The 24,169-nt window shown below is 33.9% G+C and overlaps 1 protein-coding gene and 1 pseudogene across 1 annotated transcript; one reads left to right on the top strand and one right to left on the bottom strand.

Annotated features, from left to right (window-relative positions):
• The first annotated feature begins 6,025 nt into the window (after window positions 1-6,025).
• LOC120270174 lies at window positions 6,026-11,332 on the top strand (annotated as a pseudogene).
• Window positions 11,333-19,967: 8,635 nt separating this feature from the next.
• On the bottom strand, window positions 19,968-23,163 carry LOC120270491 (O-fucosyltransferase 38-like). Its single transcript, XM_039277523.1, has 10 exons — window positions 22,924-23,163; window positions 22,544-22,622; window positions 22,315-22,382; window positions 22,006-22,094; window positions 21,739-21,916; window positions 21,428-21,556; window positions 21,154-21,287; window positions 20,595-21,077; window positions 20,403-20,498; window positions 19,968-20,334 (listed from the first exon to the last, which is right to left on the bottom strand). The coding sequence occupies exons 1-10, from the start codon at window positions 23,104-23,106 to the stop codon at window positions 20,217-20,219; spliced, it is 1,557 nt and encodes a 518-aa protein (XP_039133457.1). The 5' UTR covers window positions 23,107-23,163; the 3' UTR covers window positions 19,968-20,216.
• Between the last annotated feature and the right edge of the window lie 1,006 nt (window positions 23,164-24,169).

Genomic DNA, 24,169 nt, shown 5'->3' with positions numbered 1-24,169 from the left:
ATCCAAGGGTAAGGGACAGGTCGAGAAAAGAGATTCATAACAGTTTCTAGGTGACCTGCCCTCAAGCCATCTATCAAACCAGAATAAAGTTTTTTCTCCATTGCCAATTGATTTGGTTAGATAGGAGCGGAATGAATGAAGTATGGTATTAATTCCGGCCCAAAAGAAAGATTTATTTCTTGGGGGTTGTGAGAAAAGAAAGGTTGGGGAATTACTGTATAAATAATTGGCTTTAATGATCGTGGACCAGCATGAATCTGGTGTAGTAATGAATTTCCACCACCATTTGCCAAGTAAGGCTTTATTGAATTCCTGAAGATTAAGGATGCCCAGCCACCCATGCTTCTGGGACGACAGATTCTGTTCCAAGCAATTAATCTTATCCCCTTAGATCCCAGGTCTGGACCTTTCCAAAGAAAGTCTCTCCTGATTTTGTCAATATCATGTATGACCCAGGTAGGAAGTTTGAAAATTGACATCCAATAAACTGGGATGGAAGATAACACAGAATTGATAAGAGTTAAGCGACCCCCCAAAGAGAGGTAAATTGCTTTCTATGGAGTGAGTCGAGTACGAACAGAATCAATCAACATCGCCCAGTCAGCTCTTCTAGAGCGTCTGCCAGAGAGGGGTACCCCTAGGTAAGTGATGGGGAGACAATCTCTATTGCAATTAAGAATTCTTGCGGAGGAGAAATTCGGTTGGTAACCAAAAAAGGTGGAGTAAAGGCAGCTCTTTGAGAAGTTGATTGAGAGACCGAAGCAGCCTTCAAAGAGGTAAAGAATTAATTTAACAATTTTAAGATCTTCATGTCCACCCCCCGAGAAAATGATAAGATCATCAGCATAGTGTAAATGGCAAATGCTATTAGATTGGTCAAGTTGTACCCCCGAGAAAATGAGAATCATATTCCTAACTCATAATTGTACGTGAAAAAATGAGTTTAAAAAATAATTGTTTTTCCAATCACTTGCATGTATGAATAAATAAAAGAAAAATCCATTTTTTTTATTCTCGTATAGGGTCAAGGTTGTCACAAAGGATAAATATTCTATAGTAATATTTACCTAACTTGTAATTCTTGTTTTCATAATTTTTTTTTTTAAAAAATCGATCACAAGGGTTTTATATTTTTTTACAAAATATGGATAAATCAGGGAAAACATATATAGCATTGAAATAGTTCCATAAATTGTTTCATATATATATATAATAATAATAATAATATTGGTAATTAATAATATATATATATATATATATTGAAAAAAATTAATGGATGACAACTTTATTACAAGCACCAAGAGTCACAAACAAGGGAACAATCAAACAAGCACATCAGATGCAAAGACAAGCATAAACCTTAGGCTAAGGGAGAGTTTCCGCTTAGAGAAAAAACAAGTAAAGCAGAAAGGACACTGGCCAGCAATTAAATCAGGGGTATGTGTCTCCAAATCGCACTTGTCGCCTGTGGGTGAGCCAAGGAAGTGGATAGACCTCCTCACTGCCACTAAAACAGACTCAAGATTATGTCTCTTATCGGCTAGTGAAGCTTCATGAGAGCGTCATGTGGTTCCTTTTTTCCTTTCCGTCTATGAGAACGTGTATCGAGAAAATTTTTTCCCAAACTCATGTTTGAGAATGGGGTTAGACATAGATTTGGTAAGTCAGTCCAGGGAATACATTTTTGGTGAATTTCTGTTCTGTTGACATTTACTATCTTCGCTAGATATCTCTATGTTTTTACTAGAGATGAGTTTGTAGCTTGAATTTTAATTGTTGCTGCACATTGAAGGTATAAATGGATTGAAGTTTTACTGTTATGTAAAAAAATATCAAATATTGGAAGACAAATTAGTTGCAGCTCAAATTTTTTTTTTATAAAATTATTATATAATTAATTTTTTTAAATTTGCTTTTATATGATTCAGTTGTTTTTTTTTCTTATAAATTTAGAAGATTTGAGTTAAGCGAAATTAGAAATTTCAAACTCATTTAATTTAGACAAATTATTTTTGAAGGATTTTCTAATTGATAAATAGCGCAATAGGTGGGATATTGCTTTCAACCAGTGAGACAAATCAGTAGTTTGATGTAGAAAAGTCATTTTGCAAGCCAATAATTTTGCTTACCAAATCAATCATTTAGATGCATGCATGATGTCTGTTTGTGTCTATATATGTACCTTGAGATAGAGAGATTTTGATTTCTTTTTTTCAGCTATCAATTTCACCTTTTAATCAGACACTCAAATGAGAATCATATTCCTAACTCATAATTGTACGTGAAAAAATGAGATTAAAAAATAATTGTTTTTCCAAACACTTGCACGTATCAATAAATAAAAAACAAAAATAAAAAAAAAATCCATTTTTTTATTCTCATATAGGGTCAAAGTTGTCACGAATGATAAATATTCTAGTATTTACCAAACTCGTAATTCTTGTTTTCATAAATTTTTTTTTTTTAAAATCGACAACAAAGGTTTTATATATATTTTATTTATAAAATATGAATAAATCATGGAAGACATATAGCACTGAAATAGTTCCATAAAGTTGTTTCTTATATATATATTTTTCATTTTTTTCATATAAATAAATAATACAAGTCATCCGCCCAGTAAATAATAATAATAAATAATAACAACAATAATAATATTGATAATTAATAAAATAATATATATTGAAAAAAATGGATAAACTATAACTTTATTACATTAAGTACCAAGGAACAATAAAACGTATAAGGATCCACTAGAGGTGGAGACAACAAAAAAACAAAAAAGACAATCAAACAAGCACACCAAAAGCAAAGACAAGCATAAACCCTGGGCTAAAGGAGAGTTTCCGCCCAAAAACAAAAACAAGTATAGCAGAAAGGACACTTGTCGACAGTAGGATTAGGTGCTTGTGTTTCCGGGTCGTGCTTGTCGCATGTGGGTAAGCCTAGGAAGTGGATAGACCTCCTCACCGCAGTTGAAGCAGACTCAAGCTTCTGTCTCTTATCAGTCAATGAAGCTTCAAGAGAGCATCATGTGGTTCTTTTTCTCTTTCTTATCCTTGGGGGTGTTACAAAGTAGCCTGCCTTCTTGTTCCAACATGAGGATGGCTTCTTTGGTCTAAATGCTGCGCCAACTAGCAGGTGGGACCTTTTTAGGAGTTGAGGTATAGGTGTTAGTACTTTCAAAAAATGCTGCACTTTCTCTGCAAAATTTGATATTGAGTCGTCTAACATTGACTCAAGCAGAATAGGGTTGTCTGAGTTCTTGCCATCATTCCTTGTAAGTAACTCCGATGTTATCGGATTGTAGTCAGGGATATGATCCTGTGAGTCATTATCGATCCAATCTTCTCCTTCCTCTTACCTGATTCAAGGATTATAAGGGCATGAGCCAAGAGTCAATGAAATCCAAGTTCTTTTTTGGAACAAAAGACTATATTTCCATAATGTAGTGCCATTTAAATCCTCGAGGAATGAAATCCCAGAAGGAGGTTTTGAAGCAGCCTTGTACAAATTGGCGATACTTTCATTACTTTTGTGAGGAATTTCAGTAATTGAATCTGTAATTCAGATAGGTCTTTTAGGGCCTTGAGCAGGCTTGATTTGAACCAATTTGGTATGTGGTTCAATCAAATTGATTAACCCAACTTGATTAAATTAGAGTGGATCTAACTGAGCTCATTGGCCTTGGTTGTGATAGACACAACTTCACTCCACTTTGCCAACGAGCAAATGGTTTATTGGTATACACGTCGCCGATAGAGCTCTTCACCAAGTGGTGAGAGTTCGATTCTCGGCTGAGGGCACATTTCTGGGAAATGTGAGCGGTGGTTGTGTGAGGGTGGTCCCAGCGCCCATGTGTGCGCGGGCCCCACCCCCACTTGCTCCACCGAGGCTTGTGAAAGCTCCTGACGGTTTAGCATGGCCTTCTGTTCCTCTTGTAAAAAAAAAAAACTTCACCCCACTTTAAAAGATTGATTTTCATTAGTCACAACTCACAACTCCTGTGTAGTCAGGTACGACATTGTGTGGCCCAATCTTAACATGTTCCGCATGGGGTGTTATTGAATCACCCTCAACATGTTCCGCCGGGCCATGATAATCGCACAAGACACCAGCATCTTCACCAGAAACACCCTTATATTGATTCGCCGGACCATGATAATGGTGTGAGTCACCAGCACAACTTCACGTATGATTGCATGCATTGTGGCCGACTGCGCTAGGTGAGATAAGTCTAGGGGTGTATTTGAGCCGAGCCGTTCGTGAACGGCTCGGTATTCGGCTCGATAAGGGCTCATTCGTGTTCAGCTCATATTGTAAATGAGCCAAGCTTGAACATCATTTTCAAGCTCAATTAATAAACGAGCCAAGCTTGAGCAGCCGAAAGCTCGGCTCATTTTGGCTCACGAACACAACTCATGACCAAGCTCGTTTATAAGCTCGGTTGTGAGCTCGTTTATATATATATATATATATATATATATATATATATATATATATATATATATATATATATATATTAACGTGTATATGTGACTATATCGTTGTTGTCAATTTGAGTCACACATATAGGGCTCTTAACTACTGTTCGAAGGCTCAGCTCGTTGAAAGCTCAGGTCAGCTAGTTCATTAAGTTAAATGAGCTCGTAAGATAAACGAGCCAAGCTTGAACACCACCAAGCTCGCCTCATTAAATCTTTTGAACAACTTGTTTATTATATAATTAAAAGCTCGTTTATAGTATCATTTGCAATTTTATTTGTAACAATCATTAATATAATCATTCATAGTGTCATGAACAAGCTTATTTATTGGATCGTTAATAATATCGAAAAAAATATTTAAAGATAGTTACATCACAATGTTTATTTTTGTTATTATTATAATTATTTGTTAACTTATTTAATGAAGATTTTAACAAGCTTGAACTCAAACCTTAATGATTCAATAAATAAGCTTAAATTATTCTTTTAATCCTCAAACTCAAATCGAGTTGAGTCACACTTGATAATAATTCATTAAATAAGCTTTAAATGATACTTTACTAAATAAAAAAAATAGAATATAAAAAAATAGTCAAGCCTTAATTAAGCTAATGAGCCAAGGTTAAGCTTCGAATTTTCTTAACAAGTTGAGCTCGAGCATGAAACTCGAAATAAGCTCGATTAGAGCTCGAGCTCGGTTAAAATAGTAACGAGTCAAACTTGAATATGAAAAATGAAGCTCGAAGAAAGCTCGGCTCGAGCTCAAGCTCGATTAAATAATAACGAGCCAAGCTTGAACAAGGCAAAGCTCGGCTCGGCTCGGATCGGCTCGGCTCATTTATAACCCTAGAGATAACATGCTCTAGGGAATATTCTCCAAATTCTCAGATATTATTAACATAAGAATCTAAACCAAAACCGCCAAAACTGACAGCTCCTAATAGCGTGTACCGCATGATCCCCCTAGACTTAAACTTACATGACTCTCCCTTGTATTCATTTGATTCATGATCATAAATATTTACGTTTTATAATATTATAATTAGAATTTTTTTTTATAATTAGAAATTTTTTTTAACACAAAAATCACTTCATTTTTTTTTCAGTTACATATAATGCAATAATGACATGTTTTAAAACAATTTTCAGTGTCACATAAACGCTATGTAAGTGTGATATCAGCATACTCACCGAAAATAATCTTAAAAAGCAGATACGTACGTAACTCGAGAAAAGTTAAATAATTTTTTTATATTATAAAAATTTACGCCCACATCGATATAAAGTACAAACATTTGTGGCCACGAGTGAAATGACCGTTCTCCCTTACTTAACTAAATATGATCCACCGGTAAAAAACAAATTCATTTCTTGCCCACCATTAACTTCCCTATGTTTTATCCACATCAACCATTTAAGGTAAACTAAAAACAAGGTACAACTAGAGAATCACCCGTTTTTAGTTAACTGACTTTAGGCAAGTTTGAGAGAGAGAGAGAGAGAGAGAGTGAGTGAGCATCCTTTTTCTCTATAAATTCATGCACTGCTTACCATTCTTCTTTAATATATTACAGTTAAACTTCAGGATTCAGCCATTCAGGAATACCTTGAGTTTGAGAGAGACAGACATGTCAAGCACTGCAGGTCAAGTGATTAGATGCAGAGGTAGTTGATAATAGTTTTCGATTTTAATTAATTTGTTTGTTTATTTTGAATTTATATGATGAGTTTATATATATATATATATATATATATATATATAATTGTTGAACATGCAGCTGCTGTTGCATGGGAAGCAGGGAAGGCATTAGTGATTGAAGAGGTTGATGTGGCTCCTCCTCAAGCAATGGAAGTTCGCCTTAAAATACTCTATACCTCTGTCTGTCGTAGTGATATTTATTTTTGGGAAGCTAAGGTTTGTTTCTTGGTGTTTTATTTATTTATTTATTTATTATTATTATTATTATTATTATTATTATTATTATTTTGCTTTTTAATTTGAATAGTTATGTTTACTGGTTTTAATATATAATATGTTGGATTATGTTTTCAGGGTCAAATACCATTGTTTCCTCGAATTTTTGGGCATGAAGCTGCAGGGTATTTTTGTTGTTTTGAATCAATCTAAAAATATTTCTTTTTGTTTGTATGATTTATTTATTTATCTATTATTATTATTATTTGATGATTAATTGGACAAATCACTCATACAGATTGCTAATATAGTTGTTGTGTTTCTTTAAGAGCATCTTTAACGCCCATTGAGCAAAGCTCAATGAGTGTTTAAACATTAAACGCTCCCATAAAAAGCGTATGGTGGTCATTAAGCGTTTGGTGGCCACTATACTTTTAACTGTGAGACCCACTATTTAAAAAAAAAACACATAGGTCCCTCTCAATTTTAAATATAATTATGAAATTTTTATTAGAAAGTGATTTTTATTAAATAAATATGTATTCAAAAGTGATTTTTATTAGATAAATATGTATTTTGAAATTTTTTTAAAGTGATTTTTAATAAATTAACTTATTATTTAAATAATAAAATAATTTTGAAATAAATATATTTAAAATAAAATATTTTGAAATAAACTATTATGGAGAAGATTTAATAGATATGAGTTAAATGGGTTGATTGTGGGAGCAACACTTGAGAGAGGAGAGAGAGTCACACACGAGAGATGAAAAACATGTATGCCCTAATTTCTCCCCTAATTTCTCTTTTTATTTTTAATTAAAAATTGACACATCACTAGCTACATCATTCGTGTGGCTAGTTTCGTGTGATCTCTTGGATTACATGTAGCATTACTCAGACTATATGGGAGATTGTTTAATTGATAAGAGTTTAATGGGTTGATGATGTGGCGTGGACGTCGACTACATGATAAAATATAACGATTAAAGTTGCTCTACAAGTTAAAAATGAACATATTCATGATAAGGTGGCAACCGAGCAAGGTGAGCCCATAAGTTGGCCCATTTAATTTTTAATTTTTATTTAAAAACAAATCATTTTTAAAATCATTAAAGTTTTAAGTAATAAATTGGTAAAATTGCTAATGTTGGGCTAGCCAATTGGTTGAGGCACTCTTTACTCTCATCGAGGTCACTTATTCAAATTTTACCAAATATATAGTAAGCAAAGGTTTCCAATGTCCAAGAGGTGCTAAAAAATTCTCTGTATAGAAGCATGTTTGTAACTAGGGGCTGTAAGCGAGGCCGAGCGGGCCAGAGCTTTGCTTGTTCAAGCTTGAGCTCGTTCTCTATTTAATCGAGCTTGAACTCGAGCGAGCTTTCTTTGAGTTTCATATGTTCAAGCTTGGCTCGATTCTTATTTTAGCAGAGCTCGAGTCTACAATCGAGGCTTCTTCGAAACTTCGTGCTCGGGCTTAGCTCTACATGAAAATTCGAGAAAAGCTTAGAACTTAGTAGCTAACTTGATTAAGGCTTGACTATTTTTATATTTTTATTTTTATTTAGTAAACTTATTTAATGAATCGTTATCAAGTGTGTACTCAATTCGATTTGAGTTTGATTATATTAATGATTGTTACAAAATAAAATTGTAAATAATACTATAAAGCGAGCTTTTTAATTATACAATAAGCGAGTTCTTCACAAGATTTAATGAGCCGAGTTTGATGGTGTTCAAGCTTAGCTCGATTTATCTTGTAGCTCATTTAAGCTTAATGAGCTGAGTTGACGTGAGAACTTAATGAGAACTAACGACTGAATAGTGGTTTTCTAGCCGTATATGTGTAACTCAAAGTTGACAACAATGTACGTAGTCGCATATACACCTTAATATACGTATCATATACATATATATAATGTAATATATATATCACGAGCTCTGTCGAGCTTATAAAGCGAAACATTCGTGCAGAACGAGTCGCTGTTTGTCATGTGAGCCGGAGCGAGCAGAGCTTTTGAGCTGTCAAGCTTGGCTCGTTTATTAATCGAGCACCCCTATTTGTGACCCAATTCTCGTACCACCAAGTGAGAGCATATGACCGGATAATTAATTTCCAATTGTGCACACACCTCTGATTATTGCACATATCACATTTCTAAAAAAAATAAATCAATAAATTGGTAATTTTTTTAAGCATGTACAAAAAGTATCTTAAAATAAAAAATCTGAATATATGAGGCCCTGTCTTTGGGGATATTCGTAGATTTCCATCTCCAGACATCTCTCAGGATTTGTTAGATCTTAAATGTTGATATATCCCTAGGTAGATTTTCATCTACAGACATCTACCACTCCTTCCTCACTCTCTCTGTCTCATTGAGAACATCCACAAGTGACTTATTTTACAAGAGCATAATATTTATTTTTTTTATTGTAAGAGTTTATCTATACATATATAAGAAAGAGGTATTTTCACATGTTTTATTAAAAAAATATTTAAAAAATTAATTAAAAATCATTTATTATTCACTGGTGCACAAAACCCGATAAACCTATGGGGGGAAAAAGGGGTGGTTGATTGGTTGGTTGTAATAGGATGGTGGGCTAAGGCACGGTCCAGTTGGCATCTTAACAAAGGACAAAAACGTAATTTTATAAATCAAAGCAAATATATTCAAAAAAATCAAGAAGATCAAAATGATATTTTCTTGGATTCAAAGACAAAAATTAACATTTGGGTATTGGACATGAATCAACGTGAATATATTTGTAATCTATGTACATTAGACACCAAACTGGCATTTTTTTTTTTTAAATTCAAGAACAAATCAATTGTTAATTCTGGGCCGTTTGGTTTGTGGTAAAAATATATTACTACGTAAAGAGATTTCTATCATAATATGGGGTGGGAATGTTATATAGTTAGGAATATTATGGTAATTTGATATGACTATTTTGGTTGGAAACTCTTATTACCGGTAATATATAGTTCATTACTGTGTTTGGTTCATTATAATTAATTTGGTAAAATATAAAAAGTTATTACATTACCACGGTAATCAAAAATAGACACCAAATTTGATAGTAATAGGATTATTAACTTTTTTGATAATATTCTCATGTTGGTAATATGATATTATCAACAGATTACCATCGGTGCAATGCCAAACAAAGTAATATTTTCAAATTACCACATAATACAGTAACTTTTCTACATACCGCGAATCAAATGGCTCTTTACAGACTAATATTTGTTTGTATTTCTCATGTTAGAATTGTTGAGAGTGTTGGAGATGGAGTTACTGATCTTAAACCCGGTGATCATGTCATTCCGGTAGCCACCGGAGAATGTAAGGAGTGTATACATTGTAAGTCCGAGGAGAGCAACATATGTGATCTTCTCAGGGTAAACTTAGGCCGGGGAGTGATGATCAGTGATGGGCAATCCAGGTTCTCCATTAATGGAAAACCAATATACCATTTTGTCGGAACATCGACATACAGTGAGTACACTGTTGTTCATGTCGGTTGTGCTGCGAAGATCAACCCTTCGGCTCCTCTAGATAAAGTTTGCATTCTTGGTTGCGGGATTTCATCAGGTGAAAACTCTTGATTCATGTTTCCATTCATTAACTGATGCATGTCATTGTTGCTCAAGTTCTTTGTTTCCTTTGAAGGTCTTGGTGCTGTTTTGAATGTAGCAAAACCACCAAAGGGATCATCAGTTGCTGTTTTCGGCCTTGGAGCTGTTGGACTTGCGGTGAGTTATCTTTCAATGATATAATTTAAACTAGTTAATATAATATGAACAAATAAGATCATATATATCTAATGATATTGATGATGATTCACAAATAGGCCGCCGAAGGGGCGAGGATTTCAGGGGCTTCGAGAATTATCGGTGTTGATGTGAACCCGAAAAAATTCGATCATGGTCTGAATTATATATGATGTTCTTGATTGAAGTTCAACTCGGTTTATCTGATTTGATAAACAGATTTTCTTGCATTTCAACAGCAAAAAATTTCGGTGTCAGCGAGTTCGTAAACCCAAAAAGATCATGATAAACCTGTTCAAGAGGTTATTGCCGAGATGACCGGTGGGGGAGTTGATCAGAGTATTGAGTGCACCGGTGATGTTGATGCGATGATATCTGCATTTTGAATGTGTTCATGATGTATTTTTTTCTTCGAAACTCTTTTTGTCGTGTTTGATTTTCGCTCGGATGCTTTTATGCTTGTGAATTGTATGGATGATTTGATATCTCAGGGTTGGGGTGTTGCTGTTCTGGTTGGAGTGCCGCACAAAGACGCCGTCTTTAAGACACATCCTATGAATCTGCTGCATCAGAGGACATAAAGGAACCCTCTTTGGAAACTATAAACCGCGAACCGATCTTCCTGCTGTTGTGGAGAAGTATATGAACAAGGTGATGATTGAAATTTCAGAAATCATTCTCACATTGTGTTATCTAAGTCATTGTTCTGATAACTGATGCAGGAGCTAGTACTGGAGAAATTCATCACTCATCAAGTGCCATTCGCCGAGATCAACAAGGCTTACGAGTTCATGCTCAACGGTGATAGTCTCCGCTGCATCATTCGCATGGATGGTTGATCTGATTACCTTGGAAAAGCTAGAAAACGTACAGTTCAAAGTAGGCTAATTAAACGCCTACTAGTGGTACCTTAATTTCTCAGCTTTCCCATGTAGTGCCCCTAGTATAGAATAAAACCAAGGGCATTATTGTCATGAAAAAGAGTCATGTATGTCTATATAAGAGTCAGTTGTAAGGCTGAGATACTAAGCAAGAACCAAAGAACTTCTCTTTGGAACATGAGTGTGGTACTTCAATAAGCTTCTTATCAATAAAAGTCAGTTTCTCTTTCATAAATAAAATTAGCAATAGTAGATTTCTTTTCTTTTACTTGCATATAAGCTTATGGTAGCTTAGTCTTTATTCCCGAAAATGAAAGAGAGGTACATGGGTTTATATTCTCACAATCCAAATAACGCTAAAACATCCCCAGGTTAGTAAGATCAACCTAAGTATGAACCCTATGATATGAAGGTATTATGGTTACTTAGATGGAAGCCCACACTAAAGGACCGGCGAAAAGTACCCACGAAAGCATGAGAGCCATGAGGGGAAATAGTAGCGTAGGTATGATATGTGGCTTACATAGAAGCAATAAATAATATCTTTATCCATAAGTAGTCGTACTGGCCCTTTTTTCTTGGCGGGTCTTTGGTCAGCCTACAAATCAAAGAAGTGATAATTAAACCAAATTTATCTCCTAAGTACTGAATAGGGAATCTTTTACTCATGAATTCAGCTTATTAATTGCAAAGTAGTGTAATTTATTTCTTCCAAGGTGGTTTAATTTCTTACAAGCAAAATAGTGTAATTTATTTTCTGCAAAATAGTTTAGTATACTAGAAGAAGATCTAGTTTATTTACTTACTAATGCAGTAGTTTATTTAAATTCAAATAATCTTATCATTTTATTCTTGCAAAAAATTATATTATCGTAATGGAGTATATTGTATATGTTAAGAGGGACATGGGCAACAAGGAAATTAAGAAGACTCAGCATTGTCTGGCCATTTCTTTACTCCCTAAAGGAGCCCACTTGCACACCTCTCTGGAATACTAGTACTCCATTTAGATCCTAGGCTCCTATACTATTTTGGCTATGACCACTGTACTAGAAATATATGAATATCTAATAGCTTATATAATAATATGTATAACACTTTTCTCAATGAAGAGGACTTAGGATATAAACTGATATACTACCATATATTAATGCATTATCGTAGTATATTACAAGTAATATATAATGAATACACATATAGTAGTGACTTTGAGTGAGATTATAGAATATAGCTAAATATAGTATAGTAGACCCTTAAAATACACATACCGTAGTGACTTTGAGTGAGATTGTAGAATATAGCTAAGAATGGTATAGTGCCATGTTGCTTTACAGTCCTTTAAGTGCTCCGTAAGGATATGTTCAGTTATGATAGTTCCCTGCATAAGAGATTTGTAATATCGAGCACTTATTGTTGAATAGATTTTCAAATGGGGATGTTCTCCGATTAGATAGAAAGTGCGAAATTTTTTCGGAGCCACGGTCAAAGAATAGGCTCGCCACCTCATAATTCTCTCTTCTGTTGGTATTTGGACATGATAAAAATTGGTATCCCATTCATGAGTTTTTGGTTTGCCATAATGAACCACATCTATTCTGATATAATGTTGGGCTGGGGCAGGATAGTCTTGGAAATGCGGAGGAACACTTTGAATTTCAAGCACCACAAAGTGTTTTGGATAGCTTTCCATCATAGAATTAATGATATGTTTCAGTTTCCATGGAAAGTGGGTTAGGCCTTGTAGTTGTTTGGGTTTGGAGATTATCAATTTTTTCAGCAAATCGTGTTCAAATAGTGCGTTACGAGTTATAACAATATTTCCAGTTCTTATCTCTTCTTTCCAAGTCAAAAGGTTGATAGTAGCTTGTATTATTGAAAATCCTTCAGCACAGATACAAGCTTGGGCCTCAAAGTATGTTTGGGTTTTGTACTTAGTAAGGCAAAAACTCAGCCCATCTTGTCTTAGTAATGATGAGAAGGCCAATGTATGGAATGAGTTTACTAGTTCAATATACTGGGTCTCCTTTTCGAAATAAACCAAGTTCATAATCATTGGTTTCACTGGACTCAAAGACTTATGGGATTTTTTCATATTTTTCTTCTTTGTTTGTAATTTCTTTCTGCCATTCTTCTCTTAGTATTTCTTTTTCTTTCTTTTTCTTTGTGTATTCTGATTTTATTTTTTCCGCTTGTTGTTTCATGTCACTTACCTCTCCTGCCAATATTTGGTTTGTATGCTGTAATTCTAGGAATGCATCTAGAGATTTGGGCCTCAAGTTCGGGTCAACCAATTTTGTTTTAAGGTTTTTTTGAGTGGAGATAGTCACAAAACTGAGTGAGGATTTTTGGAAACGAGGAGTTCCTATTATTGGTTTATCAATATAATTTCTCTCTTTGTGGTCTAGCATGAGATTTAGAGGTAGGTTGAAGGACAAGGGAGATCCCAATGGATACATGGGCAGGCCTGTGTTTTGGTTTGTGGAATAATAAACTTCGGTGCCTAGTAAGGTTGGACTTTTTTACAAAGATTGCGCCATCTTGTAGATAAAATTTTTTATTAGTATGGTGGATTAATAACATATTATAAAGGTGAGGGTTTCCTTGAGTTGTCACATTAACACACATAACTCAGAGGAGCTACTTGGTTTTGTAATCCCGTTATAGTTAAGCATATGAACCAACTAAGGTCTAGTACAAGGTAGCTTTGCTTCCACATTAGTAAAAATGCAGAGGAACTTACTGGTCTTGTAGTCCCCATTTATTACTAAACGTATGGTTTAGCAAAGGGCTTAGACTTTCATGAAATTGATGATATCTCATGGAGGATGCTTCTTTTGATACTTCTAGATAATCTATACGCCATTACGTTTCAATACCTCTATGATGTGTTCAAACTTAACATTGTATGCTGAAATTAATTACTATTACGCCCTAAATGCTAACCATCTTCTTTGACTAATTCATTTATTATTTTTATTCTCATAAAATTTTACTATTGCCTCACAATCTGTTGTTACTAAGATCTCTTTTTACCAAGCGGGAAATAGTGCGAGCTATCTAAGCACGTAAACTATCGCTAATATTTCTTGGTGATCAATACTTGAGTTAAGTTTTTTCTCTTGTATTTTCCACTACTATACCCACAAATTTGTTCTTCCATTTTAAGGGAATATTTATGAGGGTTTTACTTTTTAAAATAGTCCTCCCATCCAAATTCACATCCATCGAGTTTCAATTATTAGGTAATTAGATTCTAATGGTAATTTTTAAATCGGCGCAATTTTCAACGAGTTTTTGATCTTATCTATTTGCTTGAAATCTTCTAAATTGAATGAGCTTTGAGCACAGTGGTCATATTTTTAGAATATAGTGTCTCCTACTAGTCTGCTAAGATATAAAAGGTCGGCATAATTAATAAAAAGCATTACATGCAATGCATGCACTGCATACTCACGTGTATGAATAAATAAATAAATAAATAAATAAAAGGGTCTCACCATGAAGAGATATGCGTGAACTGAATAAATGATAAGGAGAAAAATGAGAAGCATCGTAGTGCATGCATACTCATGTGCATAAAGAATTTTTCAAAAAGGTGGTCCCATCATATACAAGGGATGAATATGATAACATGGATTTATATATAAATATTTTTTTTAAAACATCCGAAGCCGAAAAATTATATATATATATATATATACTCATTCAAAAGCAATGACAAAGACGCGCTCATCTCCAAGCGCGGCAATGAGACAGGACATACAAAACAACAAGGCATATGCAATGCGGTGAAGAACCACGTACGGCTGACATATAAATTAAAAGTCCCAAAGAAACCAGTCGAGATTCAAGATGCTGAAAGAGTGAGATTTGAAAATCCATATAAATGTCGATAATTGAATCGCTCTCGAGGCATCGTGAGTTAAAGTGCCCAGAGTTTGCAGTCAAGAGCGGAAGGAGAACTTTACAAGCATAAAAACTCGCTCACAAAAAGTCACAATTAAGTTTATGAGTCATTAACATAAAGGATTCATAATTTGAAATCCAAATCAAATTCAAAATACAAATCAAATCCATGACGCAAAATGTCCAAGACACAAGTTCAGACACAAGTTCACAAGTTTCTAAATCATATCCGAGATTCAAATTCTCAAAATTTGATAAAGACTATATATCAACAAAAGTCAAAGCATGCTTTTCGGCAAAATAGTCAAAAGGAGATAAAATGCTACAATCATTGTTTACGTAGGCCTACAAGCCTGAGTGGCGTTAAGATGATTTCAAATTTATTGTACTTTCAGAGAAATCTAGGAATTCATATTTATTGTATTGAATGAAATTGATTGTCACAATTTGTTTCTTTGTTCACACTTATTTCTTAATCCGAGCTTTCTGTGACAATGTCCATGGTAATTAACATTAGAGGCTTACCCTTAATGGAAGTCATGAACCGATAATCTCTTATAGTCATAAAAATTAAAATTTGATTTGTGATCCATTATTTTTAACTCGTCTAACCCTAATTAAAGGCTGAGTGAGAAAAAAAGAGCCCACAGAAATCTACTGGGAATTTTTGTTTATATGATTCCCAGGTAACCCTTGTTGTTTCCCCTAGATATTTTTTCTAAATATGCATACATTTCTAGGGTTGTTTTTTTGACTTCTAATTCATCAAATTTCCTACAAACTAATTGGGACTGTACTTAATTACCATGTGCCACTTTTGTGGATCATGTGCTACTAGATTCAATATTCTACCATCATCTACTAATAGTTTCCTATCTGTGATCTCTAAAGGTAATCGATTGTCCTCTTGGTCTTTCATAATCCCTTTCTTCTTTGTATTCATTGTAAGAAGGCCTACTAGGCTGCCCCACACTTTGGTTAGTTGTGCTATATATTGGGGTTGGATTGCTGCTACTGCTAGAAATGTTACTACGACTTATGTCCATCAAATTTAAACTAGGTATCTCTTCTAGAATTAAATTATTAGTTTCATGTTCATATAAAATGATTAAATTATTATCTTGATCATAAACTAGTTTATTAGTTTCTAACAGTTATCCTTGATTTATCAAGATTGTTTCTAATCTTAATATACTATTATAAGGTAAATTGTATTCTACTCCGGGTATTTGAGTTCCTTCTTTATACCTATTCATCTTCTAATTCTTGGTGTTGCTGAAGTTGGTATTTTGAGAATCTAATACTAAACGTGCCATTATTATTTTCAAAAATTGATCCGGTTGTAGGAGCATTTATTCTATTATTAGTATTGTCTAGATTTTTATCTATAGTCCATTTTGTTCCAATGTTATTGCCATCTATTGGTAATGGTTTTATTAACTTAATACCTCTACTTGCTATTCCGGACATTAGTTCTTCTATATGTAACTTATAATTTATGTTACTACTATTAGTTACTTACCCTAAAAATCCTATGTTAAGCAAGAGGTTGTTGTTTCTGGTTAATTCTTCATATCCTTTAGATTGTATACCTATTTCTAAATTATGTCCATCTCTAATAGACATTAGTATGTCTGGGCTACAGTAAAATAACCATATATTCTTATCCATATCTACTTCAATACTTGCTATTACTGCTTTATTAGACACGGACCAACTCTTATCTAAGACCATTAATAAAACTTTACAACCTTCTTTTTTCTTGGTTAATCCCTTTATACCTATTACTATGAGTCCTGTATGTATAAGACTTTTACCACTCTCTTTTATTTGTCGTATAGATTCTTTATTAAGTATAGGAACATTACATGGATTAGTGGTTACCAATATCTCTTGTTCCCTACTAAACTCCAATAAACTGGTAGTAAGATTCAAAGGTCCTACATGATACAGTGTTTTGGGAGACATCAATTCTATCTAGTCGTATAGCATATTTTTCTAAATCAGAATCTATGTCTATTATTTCTTCTAAAATCCAAGTATTTTTTTCAATCTTTTCCTAATGCCATAATTTTTCCTAAAAAATTATTACTAATACTTCTCTTTTCCTGTTCGTTGTTTATTGTTCTACTTGTTCCTGTAAATGGTCTAATATTCATTTTAAAATTTTTTTATTTTTGATATACTAAATACCATTGTTGCTCCCTTCTTCTTAACAGATATTTTTCTCGTAATAGTCTAATATTTTTAAATTATTGATTTGCGATATTAAACTATCTAATTTTTCATCTTCTGGTAGCACTTTTTCTTCTAAACCTTTTATCCTACGCTCTATTTGATCTAATTTATCATAAATTTCTATTAATATTTGAATAATAGTATTATTTTGTCAAGAGTTCCCTTATCTTGCCTAGAAGTTGCCTCATAGGAGCTAAATCCTACAGGGAGACTCAGAATGTCCCTTGTTACTTATAAAGCTTTAAGATAGATATTTATACCACTAGTCATGTTACTATTAATTGTTTTAATTCGTCTAATGAATGCTTAATTTTTTGGTATTTATTATCTAATCTTATAGTATTATTTTGTGTCCAATTTATGACATCTAATATTTCTTGCTTATGAGTTAATTTCTTTATTTCTCCTAAAGATTTTATTAAATCGTTATTTTGGTTTTTAATATATTCTATGTTACATCTAAGTAAATTTATTATTGTATTTCTTGCAACTAGATCTGTATTAATTTGATTATTTAATATGATATTTTCCTAAATTAATTCCTAATGATACTAAGAGATCAATTATTGTATTTAGTTGGCTATTTTCTTGATGCATTGAATGATGGAAGCTATTTTTATAGTTATTAAAATAACACTTGTGTTTAAATTGTTCCAGCTTTACTATCTTCCTTCCAGTATTGGGTATTGCTAGATCTAAATATCCTATTTCTAATTCCATTTTTATGTGTAACATGCTTCTATTGTTTCTAGGCTAATGAGTAATCTTTTTTCCCATTTTTTCAAATAATCTAGCTTTCTTTGGAGTTTTTTGGATATAATTTTTTTCTTCTATAAAACTTAATTACCCATTCTCCGTTAAGCTTCTGTATTTTTTCATGACTTATTAATTACTTCTCCTTCTAAAAAAAAATTTTTTTTTTTTCTTAAAATCTTTCTTACACCTAATAACCACCCAGCCCTTCTTCCTTTAATTTGATCTTCTACTCGTATATTTAACCTAATTACATATTTTATTAATGGTATTAAATAATTTTCTATTGTTTTTAGATCTATTTCTTTTAACAATTCTCTCATTTTTGAAAATTTCCTATACTATAGTGTTGATCGATTATTCCATGCTTATGGTTTATTATTTGTTGTTCACAATGATCATATTCTCTAGGGCTTTCGTTTTATCCATGCTATATAGAAGTATTCATTCCCTTTCTTATCTATTTGTTTATTATGAGTTTCACATTACTGTTCCCACCTTCTAATATGATAATTCTTATTTTTTAAATATCTTTTAAGTTGTATTAACCATAACACTCTTCTATATTTAATTATATCTTTCTTTCTTCTATTTTCCTTAGTAATATATTGGCTTAAAGGTCCTAAAACATTATCTATTCTTTGCAAGGCTATACTTAATTCTTCATTTATACCTACTGGAAGATCTATTAGTTCTATAATTATATAATCAGAGCTTTGATACCAATTTTAAAGGTCTACTATACTATACTTAGCTATATTCTACAATCTCACTCAAAGTCACTACTGTATGTGTATTCATTATATATTACTTGTAATATACTGCGATAATGTATTAATATATGGTAATATATCATTTTATTTCCTAAGTCCTCTTCATTGAGAAAAGTATTATACATATTATTATATTAATAGTAATATACTGCGATAATGTATTAATATATGGTAATATATCATTTTATTTCCTAAGTCCTCTTCATTGAGAAAAGTATTATACATATTATTATATAAACTATTAATATATTCATATATTTCTAGTACAGTGATCATAGCCAATATAGTATAAGAGCCTAGGATCTAAATGGAATACGGGCATTCCAGAGAGGTGTGCAAGTGAGCTCCTTTAGGGAGTAAAAAAATAGCCAGACCAAACTGAGTCTCTTTACTTTCCTTGTTGCCCATAGCTCTCTTAACATAAACAATATACTCCATTACTATAATATAAATTTTTGCAAGAATAAAATGATAAGATTATTTGAATTTAAATAAACTATTGCATTAGTAAATAAATAAACTAGATCTTCTTCTAGTAAATACACTAAACTATCTTGTAGAAAATAAATTACACTACTTTGCTTGTAAGAAATTAAATCATCTTTGGAAACTATAAACCGCGAACCGATCTTCCTGCTGTTGTGGAGAAGTATATGAACAAGGTGATGATTGAAATTTCAGAAATCATTCTCACATTGTGTTATCTAAGTCCTTGTTCTGATAACTGATGCAAGAGCTAGAACTAGAGAAATTCATCACCCATGAAGTGCATTCGCCGAGATCAACAAGGCTTACGAGTTCATGCTCAACGATGATAGTCTCCTCTGCATCATTCGCATGGATGGTTGATCTGATTACTACGTTTGCTTGGAAGGAATAACTGTTGTTCATAATCGAAATAAATTGTGGATTTCTCAGTAACTCTTGTAAGTTCGCTAATAGTGTCAAATGGGCCGGCCCGGCCCAGCACGGCCAGCCAACCACCAAGGTCGGCCCAGCACGTGGCCCGGCCCGGTTATATTTATATTTTTTATTTTAAATCCCAAAAATATAAAAGAATACCCTAAAATTGCTAAAAAAATATATAAAAAAATATCCTAAAATTCACAAACCACAAACATAGAACCAAGTTCCTTTATTGACTAAAAACAAAAAAATATACCAAAAAAATTAAAGAAAAAACTAGTATTTGACGATGCCAGCCATGTTGGCCCGAAGCGGGCCACGGACTGTGCCGGACCACTGGCTGCAAACCCCTAGCCTAGCACGGCCTAGGGTTTGGGCCGTGCCTGACCCGGGCAAGGTACCGTAGCACCGTGCTTGGGCCAGCACGGCCCGTTTGACACCACTAAATTTCGCATATAAAATATATTTGCTTGTTTGAGATGTCAAAGTTTTGGCAACAGACGCTTCATTGAAAAGAATCATATGAAACAATTGCAACACTAACAAAAATACCAAAGTTCAGTAGAATCAGTGCTTTCAATTACGGCAAATGCATTCGGGAAGTGGATTTTCATAGAAAGATTCTTCGGTCCTAAGACGGTTTCTTCCTTTCATTCCTGGTAGAGAACCATATCGTTTCCTTGGAGATCCTTGTCTATCAAATAACAAATTCAATATCAGTAGTTTATCAAGAGGTGGTTGCACAGATGCCATCGACATTACCTTGATTTATGCATTCGAGTTACAAGTGGCGATAAAGTCGAACTTTCTTTCAGCTCTCCATTTTCCATCTTGTCAAAGAGTTCTACTAATCCTTTCCTGAAGCCAACAAGAGTGCGAAATGATGAAATTTAGAAGATGGTAGAGGTGCAACATGTCGACAATCTCAACTACAAAACAGGTACAGAGGAATACCTATCTGGGTTGATTGTCTTCCGGTGATCGAGATATCTCCGATGTCCCTCAACAGCTCTTGCCATGTTGCCGGTATACGATGGAACAAATACATCACTTTCGACTGATATTATATAATCAATAGCCGCAGCCTGAGATGCATGACTAACAATTTTTTTCAATTCTTCTGCTGTCGCTAATGTCTCCTGTAAAAAATTCAATGTAATTATAGGTGGAAGAATTGGTAACATAGTTTGCACCAAGCATAATTTAGCACAAGATGGGAGAACCTTGAAAACCAAGTTAGGGAAGCGAGATCGCAAGTCTGAGAGATAAGTGTCTCCACCGAACATTTCACCCGCCGCTATATAGATATAGGTGGCTGGAGGGTAACCCAAAGCTTGCAAAAAGATCCCAACCTCTTTGGGGGTCAAAGGACAAAAGCCTCCTATTCTCTGTTCGGTTGAGTTTATTTTCTTTAATTTCCAATGTTTCGTATTCTCCCTAAGAACAAGAAAGTCGGTTCACAACCAAATCAAGGAAATGAAAGAAAATCCACAATAAATAGAGAGCATCTCACCTCAAAGCAGTCAGCATTTCAGCTTCGGAATCGTTGAGGCCATAAGTACATCCAGTAAAAGAAAGCATATCTTTCTCATAGCGAAGATGCAGCGCGATATATCGTCCGTGTGATTTCAGCCGCTCCACAAGCTTCTGTGGTGCCAGCATCATGCATGCTCAGAACCTAATATACAAGATACCCCAGGAGATATCTTAAATGCGCCACAATATGAAAACTAGATATCTCCTAAAAAGATGATGACATGGTGCAAGAATTAGAAAATCACTACAACCTTCCCCAGGTCCTGAATTGGAGCTGAAAACTGGAGTGCATGATATAAAGCACGGCACCGCAACCTTTGAATGTCAATAGGAAGGTCATTGTTTGCTAGTCTTGAGTCAGACTTTGGCACATGAATTACCTGATTTAAATGTTGCTGATAAGTTTTATGTAAATAGAAGCTTGAATTCTCATATCATAAAAGAGATGCACTATCAATTAATAACACCAAACTGGAATGACTAACAATACCCTGAGCACAAGCATAATGTGAGCAATTGAAATATGATCGTTCTTGAGAGCATGAAGCACCCAGTTACTTACCTTATAATCCTTGAACAGATGTGACACCTCCTCGTAATAGCTCACGCTTGCCCATGAAGTGAAGTGCTTGCGGGCCCTTGGAAGTGATGCCAACTCCTTAGGCAACTCACGAACAATATGAATGTCTCCTTGCAAGGCATTGATGAAATGATTTTCATCGAAGATATCTGAAAAGGTGCTGTTAAGAAATAAAAACAAACAATGAATTATGAGGCCCAATTCAGATGTGCTCTCTTCTTCATTTATTTATTTATTTTGGTTTCAAACCTTGAGTCTTGCCAAAAAGACCGCTTATCCAATTCAGGAATTACAAGTGTTGCATTCATTATGCGAGCTACAGCAACCATATCACATATCTGTAAACATTAAATAATTACATAATCTGACACTCTTGAATGAACAATGCTACATTGGGCATACTTATGAGCGCTTCTATTGATTCATGCATGTATTACAAAGTTCATATGCATGGTAGAATGGCAGAAGAATGTAAGCAATGAGTAAAACAGATGAAATATATAACTCCGGCAGACAGTCAAATATCAAATGCAACAAAATTTCCTTTTAGCAACTCACTCCAGTGCGCATTTGGTTGAGTCCTCCATTATTTCTAACAGTAAGATAGCGATTCACGTCTTGAGGAGCTGAAAGAATAAACTACCAGTCAGATCAAATAAACTAGAATTCATGGCGTAATATAAGTTATGATTGGTATTTCAAATTACAATGAAGTTTATTTAAAAACATATTCTTCACAGAACAGAGAAATCATTCACTAAATAATCAGAGCAGCAAAGATTTATACGTTTATATCTATGAGTAGGTTTGATACATTGCTTGTAACCATAGCCATGAGAAGAATCCCACAAATGCTTATCTTCAAGCTGTACAACAAATAAAAGAGAGAAATTTTAGTTAAAATCAGAAGAAAAAAAACCAAAAGAAATGCTTGTAATAGCTTAATTTATGTTATAAAAGATTCAAAGGAGCAAACTTTCCTTCAAAAATTCCAAATTGCATCAATAAAAATATAACCCTTTACATCAAGATCATCCTCAAAGCAATTAAACCAAAAAGGAATAATTTTTAAGCAAAAAATCACAGAAGACGCATGATAAACTTCCAAAAATAACGAAAATAACGAAAATTTCGAGACAAAAACAATAAGCAAAGAGAAATCAGTACCACGGGAGGCAGTTCAGAGACAAACGGCTGGTGGCTAACTTGGGCGATCTGGCGATGAGAAAAGAAGACGACGACGGTGGAGAAGAGGAGGAGGAGCAAGACATACACGGAGATCGGAGAAGGAGAGAGAAATCGGGAACAAAGGGGATCCAAAGAGGAGGAAGAGGCCCTCGTGTTCGCCATCGTTGGCCACTTTGGGAATCTCTAGAAAACCTCTTCTTCGTTTCTTCTTCTCTTCGATCTAGCGATTCATTCGCGTGGGTTCTGGAACTCCGCCGGTGAATTTCAATGGAGTTCTCCGCTTGGAGAACGGGGACAGGTGTACGGCTATGATGATGCATTGCGATTAGATTACATGAATTGGGCTTCATGGGCTTTTAACGTCGAAAGTGGCCGGCCTGAGGCCCAAACTACTTCAATGTTAATTTATTATAATAATGGGCTAAATTTGTATATATACTTTTTAAAATAAAAATGCTTGGTTGGATTATTAGCAGCTTTATTTACGTATGTACTTTAATATCTAATTATTTACGAAAAATATATGTAGATAACAAATAGTACCAAAATTTATTTTTTTTTAAACTAAATATATTACCTTCATATTATAAATTCCGAAACAAATAAATATAAATATACGATGGCCCATAATTTAGAGACGTCCATAGATTTTAAATCTAGGGATGTTTACAGTAACTATGGCTCTTATCATTATAAACAGTGAATACCACTTTTTGCAGTGTTATACAGTAAACATGAATATTAAAGAAGGTGTACAATGTTTATATAAACAAACAACCATCGGGTGATGATCCAATGACTTAGATTTAAAATGTTCCTAGATTTCAAATCTAGGAACTTACCTACCTAGATAATCTTTTTCCTAAATATATATATTTTATAGGGTAAATTACAAAATTAGTCACTAAACTATCCACCAGTTCCTATTTTGGTCACTAAAAATCTATTTTTGGTCACTAAAACTTATAAATTGCTTTTCAATTTGGTCATCGACGCCTAACGCCGTTAGATCTAGAATCGACGTGGGCTTTAGCCATGTCGAGAAACTTCACGACGTTAGCACATCAATTAAAAAAATCTATCTTCCTTACTTTCTTCTTCTTTCTTCTTCCTTTCCCTTTCTCAAAACCTCTCTCAAAACCCCAAACATGTTCAACATCCCACACCCATCACCAATGCAACAGCAAACTCTCCATCTTCATCTCCTCCTATTCCTCTCATTCCC

Source organism: Dioscorea cayenensis, chromosome 10 (assembly GCF_009730915.1).
Source record: "Dioscorea cayenensis subsp. rotundata cultivar TDr96_F1 chromosome 10, TDr96_F1_v2_PseudoChromosome.rev07_lg8_w22 25.fasta, whole genome shotgun sequence".
Lineage (NCBI taxonomy): Eukaryota > Viridiplantae > Streptophyta > Magnoliopsida > Dioscoreales > Dioscoreaceae > Dioscorea > Dioscorea cayenensis.
The sequence above is the reverse complement of the archived record's forward strand: the minus strand, read 5'-3'. Positions and strand labels throughout refer to the sequence as shown.

Excerpts from the sequence above, each read along its gene's own strand:
- LOC120270491 (XM_039277523.1), bottom strand. The coding sequence starts at position 23,106 with ATGGCGAACACGAGGGCCTCTTCCTCCTCTTTGGATCCCCTTTGTTCC. Across the intron at positions 22,095-22,314 it reads TCAACCAAATGCGCACTGGA|ATATGTGATATGGTTGCTGT; the intron begins GTGAGTTGCTAA and ends TAATGTTTACAG. Across the intron at positions 20,335-20,402 it reads ACTCGAATGCATAAATCAAG|ACAAGGATCTCCAAGGAAAC; the intron begins GTAATGTCGATG and ends GTTATTTGATAG.